General features: G+C 37.5%; 1 protein-coding gene across 2 annotated transcripts; it reads left to right on the top strand.

Annotated features, from left to right (window-relative positions):
- Nucleotides 1-5,939: 5,939 nt before the first annotated feature.
- LOC103419873 (heavy metal-associated isoprenylated plant protein 6) lies at nt 5,940-8,675 on the top strand. Of its 2 annotated transcripts, none has more exons than XM_070820525.1 (5): nt 5,940-6,081; nt 6,184-6,334; nt 6,859-7,132; nt 7,268-7,346; nt 7,791-8,675. In XM_070820525.1, exons 2-5 carry the CDS (start codon nt 6,294-6,296, stop codon nt 8,333-8,335), a joined length of 939 nt encoding a protein of 312 aa, XP_070676626.1. In that variant the 5' UTR covers nt 5,940-6,081; nt 6,184-6,293; the 3' UTR covers nt 8,336-8,675. The 2 variants fall into 2 exon arrangements, with proteins under 2 accessions (XP_070676626.1, XP_008356183.1); XM_008357961.4 differs by having other exon boundaries at nt 6,864-7,132.
- Nucleotides 8,676-24,746: the final 16,071 nt, after the last annotated feature.

Raw genomic sequence — 24,746 nt, forward strand, 5'->3', positions numbered from 1 at the left:
CCTAACAAATAAAATAACAATGCACATTAATATATCATAACCACAGTTCAGCATATATCCAAATTCCAAACAATAAATAAACTAAATGGTTCAAAAATCTGAGCAGATTCTCACAAAGATATAAGTAGCCCCACCCTCACAATCTGAGCAGATTCTAAAAAATCTGAGCAGATTCTCAAAAACCAGCATGTTTCTAAACTAGGAGAATATAAGTAGCCCCACCCCCACAAAGATAATACAAACATGAAAGTTGGAACCTACAAACAAGAGTTTTCAACACTTACTTGTAGCGCTTGTATGCTAAACCTTTAAAAGCTGCTCGAGAACAAATGATTCAAGAAAAACAACCTGAAGAATAATAATTCAAGAAAATAATTAGTAGAGAATCATAGTAGACTAACATGCTTAACATATATTGTGTTTTCAAACCAATATGGATACAATGCTTAACATGCTTCATGGAATACAGATAGAGCCGAATTCACCAAACCAAGTGGGTCAAAGTAAAATCTCAATGCCTATAGTAAGTTCAAAGTTTACTTCTTTCCCAAATACTCTTCAGATTGGCTACTGATGTTTTTAACCATTTACCCAATTGAAATTAGAAATTATACATCTAGTAAAAGCAATAACAGCTATAACATCAACAACCAAAAGTAAGAAAATTCGTCAAAGAATGGAAATAGTACAAAGAAGTAAGCATCTTATTTGTCAATTAGCTAACTAACAGTTAATTATGTGATTAGGCTATAATGGAATCAGGAAAGCTAATCATCTAAAACATTTTGACTGAACTAAACTAACAAAATCGTTAGCAGTTAAAACTTTAAACCATTTGAAAACTTCAAAGCAGAATCTACCAACAAAAAAAAAGACTCTACAACTGACTATCTGTTTACTAATCTCATGACAAAATTCATCATAACTCACTCATTCATCTCACATAAGTTTCTCCTTCTATTTTAGCATCCCTTGGGAACGCAAAATATACACACACACACACTGACACACTAGATACACACACACACACACTAATTTGTTGGTCTTAACCCTGCATCAATCATATAAGCAAAAACACTTATTACATATGTAATTGGTATTTTTTTCTACCCAATTCAAAAAATTCTTTCAGAGAATGTGCAATCATTTCATATTACAGAGGATTGTTCATATTACAGAGAGAATACATACTATCATTTCAAATGACGAATATATACTAACATGCAAATGACGAATATATACTATCATTTCAAAGACGATCCCAGATGAAGAGACAAAATCGCAAAAGAAAAGAGAGAGAGCGAGAGGTGTGTGTGTAACGGTGAGATAAAGAGATTTCAGAAAACTAAATTAATTACCTAATTTGGGGTGAGAGTGAGACTCAGACTCGGTGTGGTGGTGAGACCGTGAGAGAGATCCCCAGTTCTGTGACCTGACCTGTCCGTGAAAGACAATCGCCCTAGAGAGAGAGAGAGATAGCGAGGGAGAGCGGTGATTGTGTGGTGAATGAAGGCTGGAGAGTCAGAGACAAGAGTATGGTATGGTGGTGGGCCGGTGGCTGGTCGGAATTTGACAGTATGGTGAGGGACGACGTTGGTGAGGGCTGGAGGCTCAGGGCTGCGCTTCGAAACAAATGAACGGAGGAACTACAAAAGTGAAATGTGATCTGACCTAAAAACAAATCAACGGCACAGATTAAATCCAAAACAATCAACGGTTGAAATAATTCTCTTATAATTAAAAAATTATATATATATATATATATTTTTTTTTTTTCGGTTCGGTATGGGAATACCGAAAAAATGAAATGCAATACCAAATCCCATACCGAAACTTTCGGTTTGGTTTGGGATTACATCCCGAAACTTTCGGGAATTTTGGTTTGGGATCGGGATTTTTTTGGTTTGGTTTGGGATTTTTGGGATTTTTTTCCAGCCCTAGTTATAGTTCCTTATGCGTTAAATTCTTGGCTCTCTATTCTTCAGTCAATCATGCTCATTCAAAAAAGAAAAATAAAATAAAATAAAGTCCTCGAATACTATTGATCGTAATTTAAAAAAAAAACGATAACATTAAGGAGTGAGAAAATAATTGCGAAGTCATTATTTATAAGAGTGGAATTTACAACATTTCACTTATAAATAGATAAAATATTATCTAACCATATATAATACTAAGTGGCCTATCGACTTTATGTTAACACACACACACACACATATATATATATTTATATAATTCTCATCAATATCACCATTCATGTTTATCACGCGTCATATTATTTATTATTTTCTCGATTGTTCATGAAACACGCATGTGCATCCAAATTTCACCAACTGCATACATATGCACCGACCCATTTCATAATATTTCAATTTCATTTTTTTGACGTTTCTAGATGAATGATCAAAACAAAATACAATGTATTACATTGTAGTACTCTACCCAACAGGTACTACTCTCTTCTGGCATGCTTCAAAGCAAAAATATCATTTTCTAGATAAATTAGCTTCACCTACTTAATGAAAATTAGGCAATCATATTTGGTTTAGGCATTCACTTCCATAGGTCATGTTCAAAATGATGATTACCATTATTTAATCGTACTAGTAAGCTACTAAGGGTAAGAATAATCGTCTAGATCTTATTATGAAACAAAAAAGCTGCCCCGAGTCTAAAAAAAAAAAAAAAAGAAACCTCCGGTACACTACCCGGTGTAGTCTCTGGAGCCTTTCTTTTATTTCTCGAATTCTTTGGGTGGTAGCTTGCTTCCAAGCCCTACCTTATATAAAAGTTGTTTATAATTTGATGTGTATTAATTTATGTATGCTATTTTCTTTATGAAATTCAAACTCAAAATGTTTCTTGTTTATTTGACGTGTATTAATTTATGCATGCTATTTTCTATATGTTATCAGTTTAGGTCGGATGTCCCAAAGAAAATAACAAAAAATTTATTCGTTTAAATGTAAATGGAATAAGGGACCCACCATTAAAACAAATAAAAAATAAATTTGATATTGATGTCATGATTCCTAATCACAAAGCCTTCAAATCCAGTCAGCAAATAATACTTCTATTGGATAAACTTTTGATGTCAAATATACACAGTGGCTTTCGACCTAGGATTTTGACATTTCTCTTGGAGATGCTTTTTAGCCCATCTCCAAAGGAGATTTCAAATTTTACACACAAAATTTAAATTTGAAGGCTTCCAAAGGAGATGTCATATTTTACACAAAATTTAAATTTGAAGGCTTATATGGCACATTGATCTTTTTGTAAATTTTCTTCTTTAACCGATATGTCAAATTTCAACTATTATTAATTGCATTATTTATTTTTCATAATTGTAATTAGTATTTTTAAAACAAAAGATAATAACAAAAATTATAAAAAAGACAGTTATTATCCACTAAAAATAGATTTGAAGCTGCGGTCAAATTTGACAGCAACTCCATCTCCTGCCATTCAGTTGGAAAACACCATTGATGTCTTTTTTTTACCGTTATTGCTAATATGGACTTTTTTACATCTCATTTGGAGATGCTCTTAGGCAATCATATTGGTTTAGGCATTCACTTCCTTAGTTCATGTTCTAAATGATGGTTATCAAACATTTCAATGTCTCGTTAATCGTCGCTTATGAAATTCGAACTCAAAATCTTTCTTGATAATTTGATGTGTATTAACTTATGCATGCTATTTTCTTTATGTTATCATTTCGATTAGTTCGGATGTCCCAAAGAAGTTGACATCATTTTCTTTGGCATTGGTGTCAAGTGTCCCCATTGCTTTTCTACTCAGCTAGCACAAGATGCCAACATATATCCCACCGGGCGTCTTAAATCCCTAACACAAGAGCCAAACTTTGTAACATCTCCCTAGCTTATCACGAGCCAACCGTCCTCATCAAGTTTTCTCCGATTCCAAATGTCCTGCCAAAGCTATTTGAACTTTTAGTGGCCTTTTGGATCTTTTCAAGCTTAACATAACATCATTGCCAACTATTGTCAAGCACTTCTTCCTTTATCAATTTGTCTCTGATGACTATTATTAGATAGTATTAAAACAAGTTCAACGGGGATTTATTGACGCCTATATATGATTTTTGCGTTTTCATTCATCATAACATGTACAATATATAATAAAAAACACATGAGTTATAAAAATCCGACTTTTACTTTTAGTAGAGTTCAAGCGTCGTTCGTTATTGTATCTATACGTTTTTTTGGTTCGCGCTTTGGAACCCATAATTGGGTATTGCGGTTTGGACTGAAGTTGATAATTAACGAAATATAGTTGATGTTGATGTTGTAGCCGAAACCAAATGCGACCATAATACGCAATTGGAGCATCGATTATTTAGGGTTTGGTCAATGCATGCATAATTGCATACGATGCTAAAATATATAGATTAATTTTCCAACATTGTTTTGGATTTTATTGGGCAGAGATAATGAGGTTGAATATCTAGTTAAAGTTGCACTTAAATCAAATTCTAATGGGTGATTCAGTCGTCATATGACATTGATATTTCAGCGCAGTCATTTCGGTTTGCAAACTCAAATGCTCAATCCATATTACACCATTGGCATTGGGGTAATTCGCAAAGTTGTCTTAGGTTTAATGATTTGAGTTAAGCTGCAAAATAATCAATCATAAATCGATATCATACTTACTTTTAAGAAAAATTTAAGGTTTGTTGTTTACAAGTGATGAGTAATACAATAGACTGCAATGCTGGTGTAGACAAAGTTATTTTTTCGGCTATTCCTCGCGCATCAAAAATGTTAAAATTGAGCTATGATCATTTTCTGATTCCTCCTCAAGCATCTAAAGACTAAAATGTCGAAACTGAGCTACTAATCTTATACCATTTTACATGATTACTTGCTTTTGCTTCTGCATCCATTTTTCTTCACCGTTCAATAATGATGTCTTAGCATGAGTTCAATTTTGTTGTAATTGTATACGTTAATAAAGTCGACACTCCTGAAATATGAGTAATCCACCAATATAAATGACACTGAAAAAGAAGAAAATTAAACGCATTAAACTTGAATTCCTTACTTTTATTTTTTATTTTTTCAATAGAAAGACGAAAAGAAACAGATAACCTACTATGAATATTATGAATTAATGTTGGAATTTACAACATCCGTCCTCTCAAATAATAACGGTCCAGAAACTGTTTACCATCGTTTTTCATAGTTGAACAATTTAAACTATTTAATTCACCTTAATTATGTTTAGTTCACCTTTAATTCCACTTAATTGAACAATAAAAAGGAAGGAGGTTGATTGGACACGTCAGGGTCTAGTCATAATTGGCTGACTTGTCACGATGCCGTTGTTTCTCGACAAACATTAGTCCAACACGGCGGCATTCTATGAAGCCTGTAGTGCAACAAGATAAATATTTTTAAATACTATTTAGTTGTTATAATATAATTAGGAATTAAAATTATTATTTTAAATTTCTAATCAGTTGTATAAATTTTATTATTTCACTTAGTATAACAAATCAAAACTGTGTTGTTAGCATATTAAAAAGGGAACTTTAACGAAAAGCTTCAAGTACTGTTTATTTTAACGAAAAACCACATTTTTACATTAAAAAGTTAATTCTAGTACTATTTACTTTACATTTTATTTTGTCCTTATTGTTAAAATTCAAAGTTTTCGAACTATTTTCATTAATTTTGTTAAAAATCTTTGGTGCCACGGCCCATCTCTGTTGACTGCAACCCCCATCATCGTTAAACCCAATTAAATATCATAGCCCCCCCCCCCCAATGCCATACTCATACCTACCACACGTCTCACATGCATACATGCACACATGCACATACCCCCATACATAAACATACATAAAAATCTTTGAAAATTCCCACATTTCTCAATAAACCCACCTCCCTCCCCTCTCCCTATATATTATCATCCTCCCCACCTCTTTCCTACTTCTCCAATTCACCAATTTACACCCCCCCCCCCTCATAAAAAAAACACAAACACTCCTTGTTTGTTCTCTCTTTTCATATCGCACGCCCACACCACCAACAACTACCACTCATGGGTGAGGTCAGTAAAAATTAATCAAAACTTTGTCATTCTTCGTCACTAGTAATAGTTTGCTTCCACCAAAGTTGTTTGTTTTAACGATGGTTCTATATGTCCTCGCAGGAAAAGGAAGCGCCGAAGAATGACGGCGAGAAAAAGCCGGCTGACGCCGCCCCCAAGAAGGACGACGGGGTGGTCACCGTCGTCTTGAAGACCGACATCCATTGCGAGGGATGCGCCAAGAAAATCAAACGAGCTGTCAAGAAATTCGAAGGTATGACATCACGAATTATCCACCGATTTCGATATCAAATTTTGATCACATGACAGATTTGAGCTTGTGTGTTCTTATCATTACTGCTTTCTTAATTGGTTTTTCGGATGTCTTTGGTTAGAGCAGTGTGCCCGTCGTCCATTTCTATCAACATAATATAGAACATTATAAAGAAAAGGTTCGGAGTTTACCAAGTTCGCCGGAATTCAGACCACATTGAGTCTCTGAGATTTTTTTTTTTTTTTTTACCGTTGAAAATTGAGTACCAAAAAAAGGTCCAAAATCGTTTCATGGAAATTGGAAGACCATAAATAAATAAATATATATTAATTTTGGATAAGATTTGAGCCTTTTTTAGGCGTTGAAGCAAAGGAAACAGTTCAACAAATTTGACTTTAATGGCGTACATGCATTTTCCATTATATTTAAGCTTTAATTTGATTGTCTAACAACTATTTACGTAACAAACACGTTTTTATTTTATTAATTGATTTTGGCTAATTTGGTACTAATTTTTGAATTAGTATAGGCGTTGAACAAGTGAAGACGGATAGTGCAGCCAACATACTGACTGTGACTGGGAAAGTTAACCCCGCCGGGCTTAAGGAGAAACTGGAGCAGAAGATTAAGAAGAAGATCGACCTGGTCTCTCCTCAGCCCAAAAAAGATGGCGGTGGCGGTGGTGGAGACAAGAAACCTGCCGCAGAGGGAAAGGCTGAGAAAAAGGATGATGAGAAAAAGCCAGCTGATGAGAAAAAGCCGGCTGAAGACAAAAAGCCCATAGAGGCACCCAAAGAGGTAATTTATTGACATTCATGTATATAGTGAATTAGCTATGTAAATCGCTCGGAACAGCTCGAAATTATACGTTCTTTATATATTAATTTTGTTGCTAAATTTGTTTCTTTTTTGTTGGGTGGTTTCTGGTTTCAGAATTCTGTGGTGCTGAAGATCAGATTACATTGTGAGGGTTGCATGCACAAGATGAAGAGTAAAATCTCCAAGTTTAAAGGTTAATTCCAATCGATTCTCGTACTTTCCATGACTTGAAGAATATAATATAGAATTTGGATTATATTAATTTAATCAGAATGATGCACGCACACCACTGGCACCACGCTATTAAACTAATAATATTTTAGCAGATTTTGTAAAAAGACTAATCTAGATTAATAGAAAATTAAGTCATAACGATACTTTCATAGAGTAAAAATTAAGTATGAGACTGTAAATTTGAATGCTGAATATTCAAACCGGCTAAAAGCATTCGAGCGTTTTTACAATATTTGTTTTTTATGATGCATGTGCTTGACGTTATAAAGATTTTAAAGACCCCTTGTGATAAATTTTAAATGTTTTTGTAAAGTTTATATTTTCTTTACCAAAAGTTGTAAATATTCATGGGCAAATTTGTCATTCTATTATCTAACAAAGAAGTGCATTATGGTGTTCACAGGTGTTAACAGTGTGAGCTTTGATGCACCCAAAGACCTGGTAATGGTGAAGGGATTCATGGATGTAAAAGAACTTGTACCCTACCTCAAAGAGAAGTTCCGGAGGGCCGTGGAAGTGGTCCCACCCAAGAAAGATGACGGCGGAGCTGCCGACAAGAAGTCAAAAGACGGCGGTGGTGACAAGAAGGAAAAGGAAGCCGCAGGAGGTGATAAGAAAGAGAAAGACGGTGGTGGTGAGAAGAAAGATAAAGCAGTCGCAGCAGGTGACGGCGCCGCCGCAGGCGGTGGAGGAGGAGGAGGAGGAGGCGCCCCCAAGATGGAGGTGAGCAAGAGGGAGTATAATGGGTACCCTTACCCACCTCCTTCATACTATTGGTACGACGAAGGGCACGTTTACAACCACAACAAGTTTGTCATGGAGGCTCAAGCGCACCAGGCGCACGTTAGCCAGGGGTCCTCTAGCCATGGCTACGCTGTGCCGATGGAACACTACCCTGCGCCGCAGATGTTCAGTGACGAGAATCCGAACGGTTGTTCGGTGATGTAGAGTGCTGAACCGATCGACCGGTGGTTGGTTTGATGAAGCTTTGAAATTAAGAAAGATATTATATAGAGGGTCAAAATCGGAATTTCACAAAAAATGTATATATTACGAGATGCTTAAGAGAAGCTAATACAAGGTTTAATAATGAGTAGGAACTGATGGGAATTTTGGACTTAAATACACGGTGTAGTAGGGTTAGACCGACCGGGCGGCCGCCCAGATGAGGCAGCCGGTTCAGATGTTGGGTTTGGTTATTGGTTAGTTTAATATAATTAAATTTTCTGCTAATTATTTTAGTTGTATTTTTGATACTTTTTAATAAAGATATTAAATCTTATCTTAATAGTCTCCTCAATTTTGAATTTTTGATTAGCAAAGTATGATATTCAGGAATTAATCAAACGTACAAAGTAAGGATAAGGTGCATAAATAAGTTTTGATAAAAACTTTACTGGAGATTTCAACCCAATCGAATGAAAGTTGAATATTAAAGTGCACATACAACATTGAACGAACAAACGGATTACAAAACTAGAAATATTATTGATATCAAATACTACAAAATCACCGAGACGGCTACATAAACTCCAAAATGCTACATTGTGAATGACTTATTTTTCAAACTAAATTACAAACAATATTTATAGAGAACTAAACCTAAGAAACCCTAACTTGGATGGGCTAGACCCAAGTCCTAAACTAACAAGCAAAACTCAAGTACTAAAATAAACCTAAATACTAATTTTTTCCAACAAAAAAAGTGCCCCCCACAAACAACATAAGTAATCCTCAACCATACAAACAATGAAAACTACAATGGCCTTTCTTCCACTAATAAGTCATGGAGTAGGTCAGGGGGATCATCCAACCATACCACATCACTAGTTCCTCCAATACCTGAACGGGCTAGTTGTTATGCTGCATGATTTGCGTCCCGATTTGTGTGTCTGAACTCACAGTGCCCAAGTGATTGTAGTAAACCTTTCTTTAATAATAGGTCCAAAAGTGGATTGATCTTCATCCTTTTGTTTCAACCCTGTAAGGACAAGGCTGGAGTCTCTTTCGAATATTATTCCAGCACTGCCATGGTTGCTTTGCACCAACACCAGTGCAACAAACTTCGCTGCTAGAACCTCTGCTTGCAGCGGAGATATGACATCTTTGTGCCTTCCTAAAGCCCGTGCAATAAATTTCCCTAGTGGTCTTGAATGATAGCTCTCATTTCGTTGCTCCTTGATCTTTCTTCCCATGCCCTATCAAATTTGCATTTCAAGAAACCTAAAGAAGGAGCAATCTATTTCTGTTGCACTTTGTACAATGATTTCCTTTAAGAGAGCATTGCCATTTTTGGAGCGTCTGCAACCATTCTTCTGCCTTATTAATAATCCCCTACGGGTTTGGTTGAGTTCCATTTCACACGACATCATTCCACAAGCTCCAATTCAATATCAATATCAGCTCGTCGGTACGCTTAGAGCATGTTGGAGAGCATTGTATACCCCAACAAGGTGTAGGGGCATTAGTTTACCCTCTCACAGCGAGAGAGCATTGTATACCCCATTGGAACGTAGGGGATTAGTTTGCCCTCTCCCAATTGGAGAGTAAACCTAAATGGGTGTTGAGGAATTAGTTTTCTCTCTCGCCCTAAAGAGCAGACCCCAGATGGGTGTCAGGAAATTAGTTTACCTTCTTGCTGGAAAGCAGACCTAGATGTGTGTCGGGGAATTAGTTTACCTTCTCACGCTGTAAAGTAGACCCAGCTGAGAGTCAGGGGTGGGATAGCAAACCTAGATGGGTGTCGAGGATTAGTTTACCTTTTTTTCATCAGAGAGCAGACCCATATAGGTGTTGGGGAATTAGTTTACCCTCTCGCATTAAAGAGAAGACCCATATGGGTGTCGGAGAATTAGTTTACCCTCTCGCACTAGAGAGCAGCCCCAAATGGGTGTTAGGATATTAGTTTACCCTTTCGCACTAGAGAGCATGGAAGTCATTGTTGTGAGTGTAGCTAAGGAAAGCTGGACTGTTGCACAATATAATCATATGCCTGTAATGTCTTGTTCGATGATCTTCTTGAGACTTCGAACTGCTCTCGGACCTTGTCCAATTGTTGCACCATCCTTAGATGTTTTGCCATGTACTCCCTTGAGGCTTAGTTGGTGGTCAACTGAGAATCTGAATTGATTGCAAACTTCATCACCGTTAAAACTTTTGCTAGCCGAGGGGCTACTGGTTAAAGCCTCATGTTCTTCTTTGTCATTGAATACTTTGAAGTCTAGAGCGTCACGAGTCTGATAGGCGCATCTGGGATTTGTGGAGCATAAGTCGGTGCGGTTGGGAGTCGTGGAGCATAAGTCAACACGGCTAGGAGTCATGGCGCAAGATAGGTGCCGTTGAGAGCCATGCAGCAGGCATTGTCATGTATGAGAGTCGCGAAGCAAGGTCGACATGGTTGGGACCCGCGACGCAAGATGGACTTGGTCGATAGTCGCAGAGCAGGTATGCGCGGCCGTGAATCGCGAAGCTGAGGCCAGCTTGGCCAAGTTGCACAATAGGAGGAATTAGGCCACTAAGTTTGCGGTATTATGCTTCCTTCCACTTGACCTTAGGGGTGGGTTCAAATAACCAAAAATCGAAAAAAACCAAAAACCAAACCAAACCGAGGCCGAAAAAAATCGAACCGAAACTGCCAAACCGAACCGAACCGAATCTGGCTAGTTCGGTTTCGGTTTTTGAGGTTCGGAAACCGAACCGGACCGAACCGAATCGAAAAAAATTATATATATATAAATACTAAAAAACATGTTAGCGTCAGGGTTTAAACCCCTGACCTGCAGGTTGGGTTTAGGTGTTGCAAGCCAACTTGACTGTAAGCCTTGTGTTGTTATAGTTGTACCAGTATGTTATTTATAGGTTTCTTATATTGAATGCTTTATAAAATTTCTTAAGCTTAAAACCCTAGCCGTCTTAGTGTCCCACTCCCATTTCATTTTTAGATCTCAAGGTTTGAGACTCAAACACTCTCTCTCTCTCCCCGCCGCTTCTTCCTCTCTGCCTTGCTTCCTCAGTCTCTCTCTCTCTCTCTCCCTCTCATTCCTTTCTTCCTCTAAATCACTTTTTCTCCAGTCTTCTCTTCTCCTCCTCGCGGATTCTTTCTTCCAAACAATGATTTTCCCTCACCCCTTTCGAGACCCGACGAAAAGAGGAATTGTAAGAGCCTGCGATGATCACTGCGATATCGTTGCAGCAAGGGTTGTGGGTTTTATTTATATTTCAGTTTATGGGTTTTTAATTTTATGGTTACCCATTTGAAATTTATGTAATTTAAGGTGGAAAAGTTTGTATTTTTCTCTGAATATGTTTTGGAATTTTCTAGATCTATTGTGGACTTGACTATGAATTTGAATGTGGGCACTAGGCATGCGATATTGGAGTCCGATTATGGCATTTAGACGAACCCATTTGCTTTTTTTTTTGTTTCGATCTGCATCAGTTAATTTGTTGAATTATTTCATGATTTTGCAAATTTTAAAGTTTTAGAATTTCGAATCCTGTACATTTCCTTGAAGTATATATGTTTCTGTATTTGCTTAAGTTTTGAAAATTTGAATTCGATCTGCTTGATCATAAGTAGTTGAAATGCTTGAATATATTCAGGATTTTAAGGCTCTCAATTCTCTGATATATGAGAACTGGGAGGTTGATAGGTAAGCTCTTTCCATTTACATCATTTTTTGAAAAAAAAAAAAACCGAAAAAAACCGAACCGAAAAAAAAACCCAAAAAAAAGAACCAAATTGAACCGAACTGAAATTTCGGTTCGATTTCGGTTTTGGCAAAAAGCCGAACCGTTTTAAATCGAACCCAGCCTTACTTGACCTTACAACAGTTCTACCTAATCTCTCAAAGATCAAGTCCTTTCTTGTCTATTTGACCAAGTAAAAGGATTTCTAATATCCTAGCTGGTGGCTAGGGTGTTGAGTTTTTACCTATGCGTTCCAGGTTTGAAACTCATTTTCCTGAATTATTGTAATAATTTTCCACTCCCTCCTTCTCCTTAATGATAGTAATTTGAAAGAAAAAAAATTATCAAGTTGGTTTATAACTTGAAAAAGAAGTTACATAAAAAATTGCTACAAATCTGTTCTGCTGGTGGGGAAATAATAGGTCAAGGACTTTATCACTTTGTGGTTTGACAAAGACTCATGTCACCAAAAGCTATCAAAGCACGATTAGTGCCCTTAATTATTAGAGTCATTTAAAAAAGTGATCCTCTCATACCTTTCATTACTCTAGGGATAACATCATGGGATATTTTAAATATTTTAAAAGCATTCCCAAATCATTTTCTGTTGATTGTAAAACATAGATTTTTTTTTTTGACAAAGATTGTAAAACATAGATGATTGAACGAAAGAATATCATATACAAAAGACAAAATAAAAAATATTAAAAAAAGGAGAAATTAGGTTCACATCCTTTTTTTTGCTACTACATTGATTAAAATCCTATTCATTTTTAATTTTTAATCAATTTCCTTGGGTATTAATAACATCATTAATTATTTGAATAATAAAATATTTTTATTTTTTAAATATATTCCTTTAGTGTTAAAAATGTTACAATTGTTGCAGTCCTATTTAGAATAGGAATATGATTGTGTAAATTCTAGGAAATATGAGAATGTATCTTATATTCCTATTAGGATTAGATTACCTATTAAATGTTGTAATCCTAAAGGGAAAGGTTTTACCCTTCCTACTACTATAAATAAAGACACAATGGGGTGAGATAACACACACCCACAATTACACATCTCTTTATTCTTCTCTCTATTGTCGCACCCCCTCTCTCTCTAAGGCCTCCATAATTGTTCAGTAAATTATGCCTACAACACGTTATCAGCACGCTCTTGACGCTACGCTAACAAGAGAGTTTGATCTTCAATTTGGGGAGTATTACGTTTTAATCATTCTTTTCATGATTAATTTAATTATTTTATTGAATTGATCTACATGCTATTGATTCAATTTAATTTTTCTATGTTGAACGTGATACAACGAATTGGAGATGCAATTTTGGCTTTCGGAGAAGGATCTTCTACAAATTCAAAGGCTTATTCGTTTTCTGCTACTCAGGTACGCTTAAAATAAAGGAAGATATTTGAAACGACCCATGAAGCATGAAAACATTCCCCATGATGCATGAACCCCCTACATTTATATTTACCTTCCGATATATATATTGTATATGTTTCATATATTTGTCAATATATATATTTGTTTCATGCATTACGCAATAATTGCTATGTGGAATTTGTGAGTCAAAGAATCGAAAGAAATTAGAAGCATATTAGGGTTTTCCTAAACCCTAAAGGATTTGAAAAAAAAAATGGGGGAATCAGGACATGGTGCAGCACACCACCTCACCATCATTGTGCAAATAATCACCAGGCCTAGGCCTGGATTTTACCTCGGTAGGGCATACAGCCCTGAGCCTATGCACACTGGCCTTGGCTTGCAGCCATCCAACCTGCCCAATTGTCTGGGCTGTCATCCCATACACACGCTGCAACCTTTTTGGTTGCTAGGTTTTGTTGCTCTGGCCCACATACATATATCCAGCATATGCTGGGCTTGTCACTGCGCCACCCATACCCAAGCTCGTGACCTGCAGTCACTATGGGGCTGCTTTCACGCAACCAGCCTTCACTGGGATCCTCGTGACAACCCACAGGCCAGCTTGCGCTAGACCTGTCCGTGCACTCCCTTGTGGCCCAAAACACGACCCAACTACGGCTAGGGTCTCCCATTCCTCACCCGTGGCCTGCAACCACTACCAAAGGAACATTTGGGCCTTGCCTTATGCTTAAGGCACCCAACCCGTGCCTCTTAACCCCCGGCATTAAGCCCAATTAGTTTTGGGGCTCTATTTTCGATCCAATAATATTATTTTAATATTATTTTGCTTCTACGATCGACCCCGAATGGTCCCGATCTATTGAATTAATTAAAAGTGACCTGCAGTCCATTAATCTGATAATAAATCCAAAATTATTGACCTGAAGATCACTTTTGGACGTTAACGATTCAATAATTTATTTCTCTTCTTTGAACCGTCATATACTTTCGTAATAACGAAGCTCTCACACTTGAGTTCCCAAAGACAACTCAAATCCACTACACTAAGTTAGTATATTGCATTCTGAATTTCTTGCAGGAACCTCTCCTTTGTGAACTAAACGTTCATAAACTAAATTGAACCTGTAGTTTCAAATTTAGTGCCTTTGAAACCCGAAGATTTCATAAAACAATACACCTATGAAAACCTGACGTTTTTCATGAAAACCATGTCTTAGAACTCGAATGTTCTAACTTTGATGCTTATGGATGATTCATTCCCATAGCACCAATCATAATCTTATTCCCTCAAATTCAGTGGATTGTCAAACCGTCACAAGTTTGATTTTCTTGATTTGGACGTTTTCTAATAGAAACAACTTTAGGTGGGGTACAAGACATGAATCTCCACTTGACTATCAAGAAGCTGAGAAACCATTGATGCCAACAAGGCAAGGAAGAGCTGAATAAGCCTCCACCATAATCTTCATTCGAAGACTTATGCTCAAAGCATTGCAAATGGAAATACTCCCCGAACGAGGATTCCATGGCTCTTTGGCTCGCTTCTATAGACCGTCTAATCATGAAAGAAATTGCCTGCAGCAAACCATGATTACGTCCATGAATAAGTACAATTCTGAATTTTATAAATCCGATCGAATCTTGACTGGAGAATACTTTTCTCGTCATTCCATGTTTCTAACTCGCTCCTGAAGCAGCAATGTAGAAAGTGGAAATTTAGCAAATTCTCGGATCTGATTACTACCACAAACGTGAGAGAAAGGTATGGATCCAGTTCGGCTGGAGTCTACCGAATGGCTTGACCCAGTTCGGTCAAAACCTAACCAAATGGTGATGCGCTGCTTCGGCAGGGATACACTGAATGGCATATTCTTTCACAATACAATTTCGAGTTTGTGTTAACAAACATATAGTATATTCAAGGCCTGCCAAGGTGTGGCATCATGCCCGAAGCATGATCTTTGGTACATAAGACCTAAAACTTCAAGAATAAAGGATAATATTCTCGAACCTCAACCTTGCAAGAATCTACTCCCGTCTTGATAGAATAGATCATTGGTTATGCACCTGTTCGTGCCCCTACCAATGTTGTTGAGGAGTACCATTCTAATAGTCAATATGTGAGATTGATTTTGCTCTACCGAACATCGTTGGCAGAGCAAAATTTCGACATGGATGGCCTTATTGGCCGATTCCCCTTAGTAAATTTACTTTGTGAACATTTTTCCATGTTCTTGGATTCAAGTTTGGTGTATGTTTTACTTATGGATAATCTTATTGATATTGTCCTCGAATATGAGTTAATTGAATCATGTTTCTTAATACATATGGTCAATTCAATTAAACACATGATTAGGTAGGAATGTGGGAAAGTTAGTTGTCTGGATGAATGCGTACTACGCACACTAACTTTACACCTAAATCACATCTCTAACAACGACTTCAGGTCTATCCAACCTGATTAAGAGCATTGGCACGCTCCTCGTTGTATGAATGATACTGAATTATCATTTAAAGGACTTTAAATTCTTCCTGACGTTGAGTTTTTAAGGATATTCGAGATGACAATGATCATAAATGAAACCACTAAAGAAAATAGAGTGAAATATCTTTGCACCACCTCAAAAAATGAGCCTAAAGCTTTGATTTGGGGTCAATGGGTTGTTTCCCAACTAGGACTACACCACATGTGGCCGACCTATAGCCTGGTGATTGAGCAGTTTACTTGCTTTGGCACGACCTTTTGGGGACACTTAGGTTGAACAATGATGCTACAACGCATCTCCTTATCTAAAGTAAGGATTTTGTGTCTACAAGCACACTTTGCCAATCCTGCTCATTAGGGAAATTGATTTTCTATATCATTTCTTGCAAAGATACGACACGACTCCATTTTCGCAGTGGATTCAAGAGAATATATGTGGACTAATCCAACCAAAATGCGGACCATATAAGTATTTATGGTTTTGGTTGATGAATCAACAAATTGGTCACATGTTTGTCCACACACATTACTGCTAAACCTCTTGGCCGATTAAGGGTTCACCACCCTACTTATCCCTTAAGGTCTGGAAGATTGGATAATGCTAGAGAGTTTATATCGACGGTTTTCGATAAAGTATTGCATATCATTTTGGGTTTTTAATTGAACATCACATTCCTATGTTCACCCCAAATAGCCTAGCCTAGCGATCATAAAGCGCAATTTAAATGGTCGCCTGAATTTTGGTAAATGTACCAAGTTTTCGGTCTTTGCCTAGGGCTATGCAATCTTGCACGCAACTATGTTGGTCCTCCTTGAGGCCCATTGCCACCCAACCTATATGACGTTACAGTTGGTTACTGGGTACGAACCTGACGACTTTCGTATTTACGCATTTGGGTGCGCATTCCATGTGCCAAGTTGCGCCGTCGCAACGTACCACCATGGGTCCTCAAAGAAGGATGTGTATCTTTTGTCGATCATGATTCTCCTTCACACTAGCTCTCTTCGAGCCCTTGCACACGATCTCTTTACCGCTTATTTGCAAGTTGTCACTTTAATGAGCAGTCTTCCCGCCGTTAGGGGGAGATAAGAACGTCAACGTTCCTGTAGAACGGCGCGAATTTGCATGGACATTGCCTACTATGTCTCATCTCGATCCCCATATCGCACAAGTGTGATAAGCAAGTGCGACGAATTCTAGATTTCAGAATGTTGCTCCAGACGCATTCCTCTGATCTAGCTAAAGTGACGAGATCATATACCAGCTGTAAACATGCCTGCAAGGATAGACGTACTTAACGGACATCAAGTCAACATCCCTGGAGGGTGTGCCGCCCATGTTGGACGGTTTGGACACCCCTATTGGACGGTCCGGTACACCGGCGGATAGCTAATCAATATGTCTTGGCCTGGAGCACGACATAGCATTCGGTTCGTAGGATTCACTTCCCTGGAAGAGGAAAACACGACACAACAATGAATCTAAACTCGATCGTTGTCTCAAATCATTTCCATCTCATGAGATTAATCTGGATTACTCCCGAGACATGAAGTTCTTGGTCCAGTATACTAGTTTGGATGAGAAAATGGAATTGAAATGAGATTATCATCAATGATGTTTTCACTTATATGGTAGCTACCGACATAAATGAAAAGCGACGATATCGAACTGTGTTCCGTTGATTAAGTGACAACGTAGAACTGATTGGACAACTAATGTTACAATCCAGGTCAAATTCCTTACCAAAGTATGTATTGGACCTGTCGTTCCTACACTGCCTAAGGTAACCCTGTTGAGTTACAAGTGGGAAAGGAAACGTTATGAGATGAATGAAATAGTGCGATATGATGCACGCCTTACGGAGCAAGGTTTCTCTTAAAACGTCCTGTGATTGATAGCAGCATTATGAAATGTGGTTAGTATTTCTCCATGGGGATATAAATACGTAGATTTACGTGTAAGTTCTCGAAGAATTACATGGACTGGTTCAAATAGTTCCAAACCACGGAACACCCTCTTAACTCGTTTTGAGGCGTTTACTTATGGATTGAAAAATCCGACGGATGTGGTATACCTGTCTAAATGATTATTTGATCAGTCAAGGATATGAATTATGCCCTTGCGTGTTAAATTATGAAGTCTTATTCCAAATTGCTAGAGTTACAGTTTATGTCGTTAACACGAATCTCACTAAGACTCTGGAAGAGCTTGAGAAAACTGCCTCGCACCTGAAGATGGAATTTGAGATGAAGGATCTTGGGAAAACTCGTTTATGCCTTGACCTGAAGTTGAAGCATTGTTCTGACGGTATTTTGGTCTACCAGTTGAACTACACCCGGAATGTGTCACCTTTGAGTATACTCATGATCGTCCATACGTTATATGCAAATGAGACTCTTGAAGAGTCTATGGAATCCGAAATTCCATATCTAAAAGTTGAACTTTGCACTTCGTTGTACTTAGCTCATTGTATTTAGACAGTTCATCTCCTTCGCTGTTGATCTTGGTAAAGATGCAGCACCGCGCCTACACGCAACCACTGAATTGGTATTAAAGACTTACCCTAAAGGTATTACGTGGGCAAATCCCAACGCATCTTGAGCGGATCTAACCCCCCTGATCCTCGAAATGATGCTTGCCTTGTTTGTTATGTTGACGCTGGTTACTTATCAAACCCGCACAAGGCAAAATCCCCGAATGGTTATGTCTTTACCGTTAGGGATATCGCAATATCTTGGAGGTCCACGATATGTCCCTAGTTGCGAAATCTTCGAATCGTTCCAAGAGTCACCTTACTTCACTATGCCACAAGTGAGACATGGTTAGGAGTTCTTATTGAGCATATTCGAAGTACTTGCTATATTTTCATCTATCGTTGAGTCCCAACGACGATCCATGAAGATTATGCCACATGTATCAACCCGACCAAGCCATGATACATCAACGAAGTCAACACCAAGACATATTGCGTCTACATCTACATCAGCATCAGAAGATTGAAGTCATGCAAACCGATCCCAGACAACCTTGCCGACCTCTACACGATGTCACTGCCGAAGTCAACCTTCCAGAAGCTTGTCCGAGGAATTGGTATGCCTAACTACTCATATGCAATGCTTGTAGTTCTCATTTGGAAGTTATGTCAAACTCAGGGGGAGTATCCAGAAGTATACTCACTTGATCTTAATGTACTCTTTTTCCCTACGATTAGGAGCATTTTCCCACTGGGTTTTTGCTACCTAACTAGGTTTTAACGAAGCACCCATCCTGGGCTGATCATACCCTTGAGAGCTCTTCTACTTGCGTCCAAAAGACGTATAGTTTTGACTTAATACAACTTCTCACTTTTCTCCTTAGACTATGGGGTTTTCTCCCATCTTGGGTTTTACCATAGCGAAGTTTTGTGAGTTTTACTTTTTATGCATTCTTCCGTTGATTTGAGACTCGCATTTGCCCATTGTGCCGACGACTTCATCAACTGTACTTACTTCATCAATGAAGACTTGATGCGTCATTTACTTGAGTATTTACACACTCAAGGGGGAGTGTTGCAGTCCTATTTAGAATAGGAATGTGATTGTGTAAATCCTAGGAAATATGGGAATATATCTTATATTCCTATTAGGATTAGATTACCTATTAAATGTTGTAATCCTAAAGGGAAAGGTTTTACCCTTCCTACTACTATAAATAAAGGCACAATGGGGTGAGATAACACACACCCACAATTACACATCTCTCTATTCTTCTCTCTATTGCCGCACCCCCTCTCTCTCTAAGGCCTCCATAATTGTTCAGTAAATTATGCCTACAACAACAATTAGTATATTTATATTTATGGCTAAATTTGTTATCATATATTTTTATTTTTAGTTTGTACCTATTTTTAATTTGCACGAATTTTTTTTTTACATTTTTAATTTGTACCCATATATTAGTTTCTTTTTGTGCCCATATTTTTTAAAGTTTTATTTGTGTTTGTACCCATGTGTATACCGTCACGTGACATTATATATTTAATCAATGATAGAAAAATTACATATGGTATATTTATGTTTTATGCCTAAACTTTGTATCATATATTTATATTTTTAGTTTGTACCCACTTTTAATTTGCAACATTTTTTTAAATTTGTAGTATTTTATTTTTAGTTTTATTTTGTACCCATGTATTAATTTCCTTTAGCTCCTATATTTTTTAAAAATTCATTTGTACTCATAATTGTTTAATCTTTTATCTGTACCCTAATTTATTTATAATGTACCCATTCTTTTTTATTAATGTACCACTTTGTTTTATGTGAAATGTACCAATTTTTATGTAAAATGTACCAATTTTTTTAACACTTTGGATACATTCTTTTGCCATTTATTATTTCTTATTTTTACATAGTTTTTATCCATTTATTCAATCAAAATGTTTGAATTTTTTTATTGTAACTGTTTCTAATAGTATTATAATGAGGGATTTTAAATTTATAGGATTATAAATCTCATAAAATATCAAATAATTAATATCAAAACTATAAAACTATAAATATTAATTGTAATATAATGAGGTGTATAAAGTTAAGGAACTTTGATCAAACTTTGAATATTATTAAAGTTTTAGTCAAAGAATGTTAAAGATTAAAGATCGCATCCAAAGTATCCCTAAAAAAAAAAATTAAAAAATAGCCATAGGAGACGTGAAATTATGTGCATACTTAATTTCTTAGTTGAATGAGGACGATGGAGCAGCCAATCATTATGAGGATAAGGAGGTTTCCATTACGCGTCTGCATGCATCATCATGCATGCTCTTTGCCAGTGACCCAGTTGCGCCATTGAAGTGTGTGATAACGATTTTAATCAGCAAAGAAAAACAGTGTATCATGTTGATAAAAACCCTAAATAATATGATATATGGTGAACATTTAACAGGAGAAGGAATGTCACTTACAAAACCACCAGGGCATTTCTATATATTTCAGTGTCTCACCTATGTACCATTGTTTCAATTAATCTATGGGCATGTTTGGAAGTCACTTTGAAAGTAACTAAAAACGCTATTAGATCAATAATAGTGTTTCTGATAGTGCTTGACAAAGAAAGGTTATAAGTGCTTCTAGGTTGAAATCATGACTTGAAGTCGTTTCTAAAAGAAGCATCTGCTGTATGATTCCTTTAGGAAACACTTGCATTTTTCTTAAAAATTCGATGAATCTAAATAGAAGTGCTTTTACAGATTCCGAGCCCATGTAAGTATCTCTATCTCTCTATATATAAAGGGAGCACCCCATAATGGGGAAACAATCAAACTACAATATATTACTCTTGAAGAACTGCAAAATTACGAGTAAATTAAAAAGAGGTAAAATTAAAAACTTTAGAAAAAATAACAAAAACACTCCATGTTAGTGAATGGTTTATAGGTGACTAACTTCCATTTTCTTTTTGAATAACCTTTTTTTATAAAACAATATATAAATAAAAAAATGTAATTTCCTAAATCAATTTTTTTTTTTTGTAAAAAAACTTATTTTACATAACAAAGTCAATTTGTAAGCGTGTGACAAGAGACGTATGTATTTAATATCCAAATAAACGTACTACATGTCTTAATGTTTTTTGAGAGAGTATATGATCGTCTTGGTTACTGACAAAAATAATGGTGGTGGAAAGAACAATGACCGTGATGATAAAAGCGACAGCAAGATAAAGAGGTCGTGGTGACCATAAATTGTGAGAATTGGTGATAATTCCGACTATGCCAGTGGTGGCACCGTGATCTAATTCTAATGTCATCTTTTAGGATTACCAATAAATTAAGGGTGCGTTTGTTGCATCGGACTGTCTCGGACTGGACTAACTGTAGGGACTAAGCTGGACTGACTTAGACTAGACTAAGCTGGACTAGCTTAGTGAAACGTTTGGTGCAGTGTCGGACTAAGAAGCAGGATAATGAATTTTTTGTTTTTTTGGAAACTATTGAAAATTAACATTAGCCAATTGACATTTTTAATTTACTTTTGCCTTTAAAAAACAAATATTATTATGTCATTCCATAAAAACTATCTTCTACCATTGGAAGAAGAGAACCGGCTCACAAACCAACCACATTTTACAAACTTCTGGATTCCCCTTTCTTTTGTCAATCTCTCTCTCTCACTCTTCACTTCCTTTCACAATCAACTACACCCACGGCAAGCTCATCCCACGGCAAGCTCATCCCACTCGCCACCGATAATCAACATCACCCACTTCACATCCCACGGCAAGCTGAAATTGTGCAGAGGCTTCGTCGGTTCGTCCTCTCGATACCCATCGCCATGGACTTTGCTGCCTTTGTTTCTCACGCCTCGGAATTTTCTGGGAAGAGAGAAGAATTTTTATTGGGATTGTTGTTTTCGTTTTGCTTTTTTGTTTTGAATATGGGCATGGGTGGGTTGGGTTTCAAATCTGGGTTTAAGATCTGGGCATGGAGGCAAATGGAGTTGCAGAGAGGCATGCTTGTAGACGACACTGTTGCACACAACGCAAGCTCGGAGACTGGATTAGCAATCCTAAACGTTTTGAGGGGCCTCGCTAAGACCACGCAGTGAAGGACTTAGTCGGCACGAGTCCGACTTAGTCCCATTAAACTTTGTCCCGCTTGCACCAAACACTGGACTAGTAAGTCAGTCTAGTCCAGTGAAACTTAAGAAGGTCAAACAAACGGGGCCTAATAGTTACCGTTGATGCACAAAATTAGTGAGGACTTTGATACAATAGAAAATGTTAAGTTTGTGACATTCGCTAGATTGCTCCGGCCACTAGTGTGAATAAGTATGTAAATGGATAGGGATAGGGAAGCAAACACAAGATGTACATGGTTCACCCAGATTGGCTACGTCTACGGAGTAGATAGTTCTCATTAATTGTGAAGGGTTTACACAAGTACATAGGTTCAAGCTCTCATTTAGTGAGTACTAGTGAATGATTTAGTACAAATGACATTAGGAAATATTGTGAGAGAATGATCTCTATTTATAGAAGAGAGTTTCTAGTTTCATTCTGACATTGACACATGTCGTGTTGTGATTGGCTTCTGATGTTGACACGTGTCGCGCTATGATTGACTTCTGATGTCGACACGTGTTGCGCTGTGATTGGCCTCCTGGTTGGAGGGAAACTCTTCTGGGTCCTTGACGGTATAACGTTGACCGGTGTTCAGTAGTTTCGGGATTAGTCAAGTATGGTACAAACAGTGCTCCCCTAAGTTCCTGAGTGAGGGAAGTTCCTCGGTTGGGGACTTGCAAGATCCAAGCCATTGAGTAATCACGAAACTTCTAAGTACTGAAGTGTGGTATCATTTTCACTTGCCTTATCTGTCTCATACGTAGATGTGGCATCTTCTTTGGAAGTACTTTTCCTCCATCCAGGGTTGGTATCTTTAACCGATGAAGATGCACAAGGTAATGTATCAATTTCCCTTGAAGCTTACTTGTAGTTTCGGGCTTGGTCAAGTGCGATACAAAACCCTATAGTAGGAGTCCCCAAAGTCGCCGAGCTAGGAGATTTGCCGAAAGAGGTAATAGACAAGGTAAGCAATCAGACTTCCAAGCAAGCAACCTGGATCGGAGGTTCGACTTCGGCTTCCGGTTGATTGTTCTGCTTCTCCTTGTGTCGTAAACAGCAACAAGGATAAAGAGAAGCAAATGGAGAAGAGATGATATGAGATACTTTTGCTTTTGAAGAAGTAACTTTCCATAGGCTTATTCTTGAACTGAGCTAAAGGGTTTTCTGGTTTCCTCCAGAGTATAAGGCTGACTTAAGAATTTGAGGGTCAAAACAAGTCTATCAAATCTAGAGTACGTTCGACCCTGATGATATGGGATACTTTTGCTTTTGACAAAGTAGTGGATGTATCGACACATGTTCTGTTACGCTTGTCTCCACATGCTTCATTGTATCCTTCTTACTTGCCCTTTCTGTTCCTCAGGCAGATGTGGTATCATCTCTGGAAGCATAAGATGTTAAAGATGAGTACTCGAGAGCAATGCCAGGTAAGTAATCGGGCAAGGGGTTCCAGGCAGTCAGTTCCTGACTGGAAGCTTGATTCCAAGTGCTGACTGATTGCTCTCTTTCTCCTTGTCTTGCAGGTAAAAACAAGGCCAAAGGAAAAGACAGGGAAAAATCATGATATGGGATACTCTTGCTTTTAACCCTTATGATATGAGATACTCTTACTCTGGTATGGCTGGTTTGCATAGGTATTATTGGGGGGAAAAAAGCTGAGTATTTCGAGAGGCTTCGTTGGGAGTGCCCTTTCAGATATGAGGAAGGGTTGAGCATTTTTGCAAGTCTGCCTGTCCGTGGAGGATGGAGGTCGACATATATAGAAGTCTCCCTAACAACAAGTAGTAATGCTATTCCTTTACCCTTCTTGGTCGTAGCAATATAATGGGAGCTGCAAGCTTCACGTGTTTTAACTTTGTCAGAGCACTTTGAAAAAGTGGTATATGGTATCTGGAAAGCTGATGTTGCGTGTGAAGATTGCAGACAAGCTTTATCCAAGGAAATCTGGCTCTCGAAGTTCGGAGAGCAATGCCTCTTCGGTTTTCGAACAAGCAATCCTGTCGGGGATCTGGCTCTCGAGATTCGGAGAACAGTGCCTTTTCGATTTTTGAGAAAGCAATCCTGTTGGGAGTCTGGCTCTTGAGATTCAGAGAACGGTGCCTCTTCGATTTTTGAGAAAGTAATCCTGTTGGGAGTCTGGCTCTTGAGATTCGGAGGGTGCCTCTTCGATTTTTGAGTAAGTAATCCT

Source organism: Malus domestica, chromosome 04 (assembly GCF_042453785.1).
Source record: "Malus domestica chromosome 04, GDT2T_hap1".
NCBI lineage: Eukaryota > Viridiplantae > Streptophyta > Magnoliopsida > Rosales > Rosaceae > Malus > Malus domestica.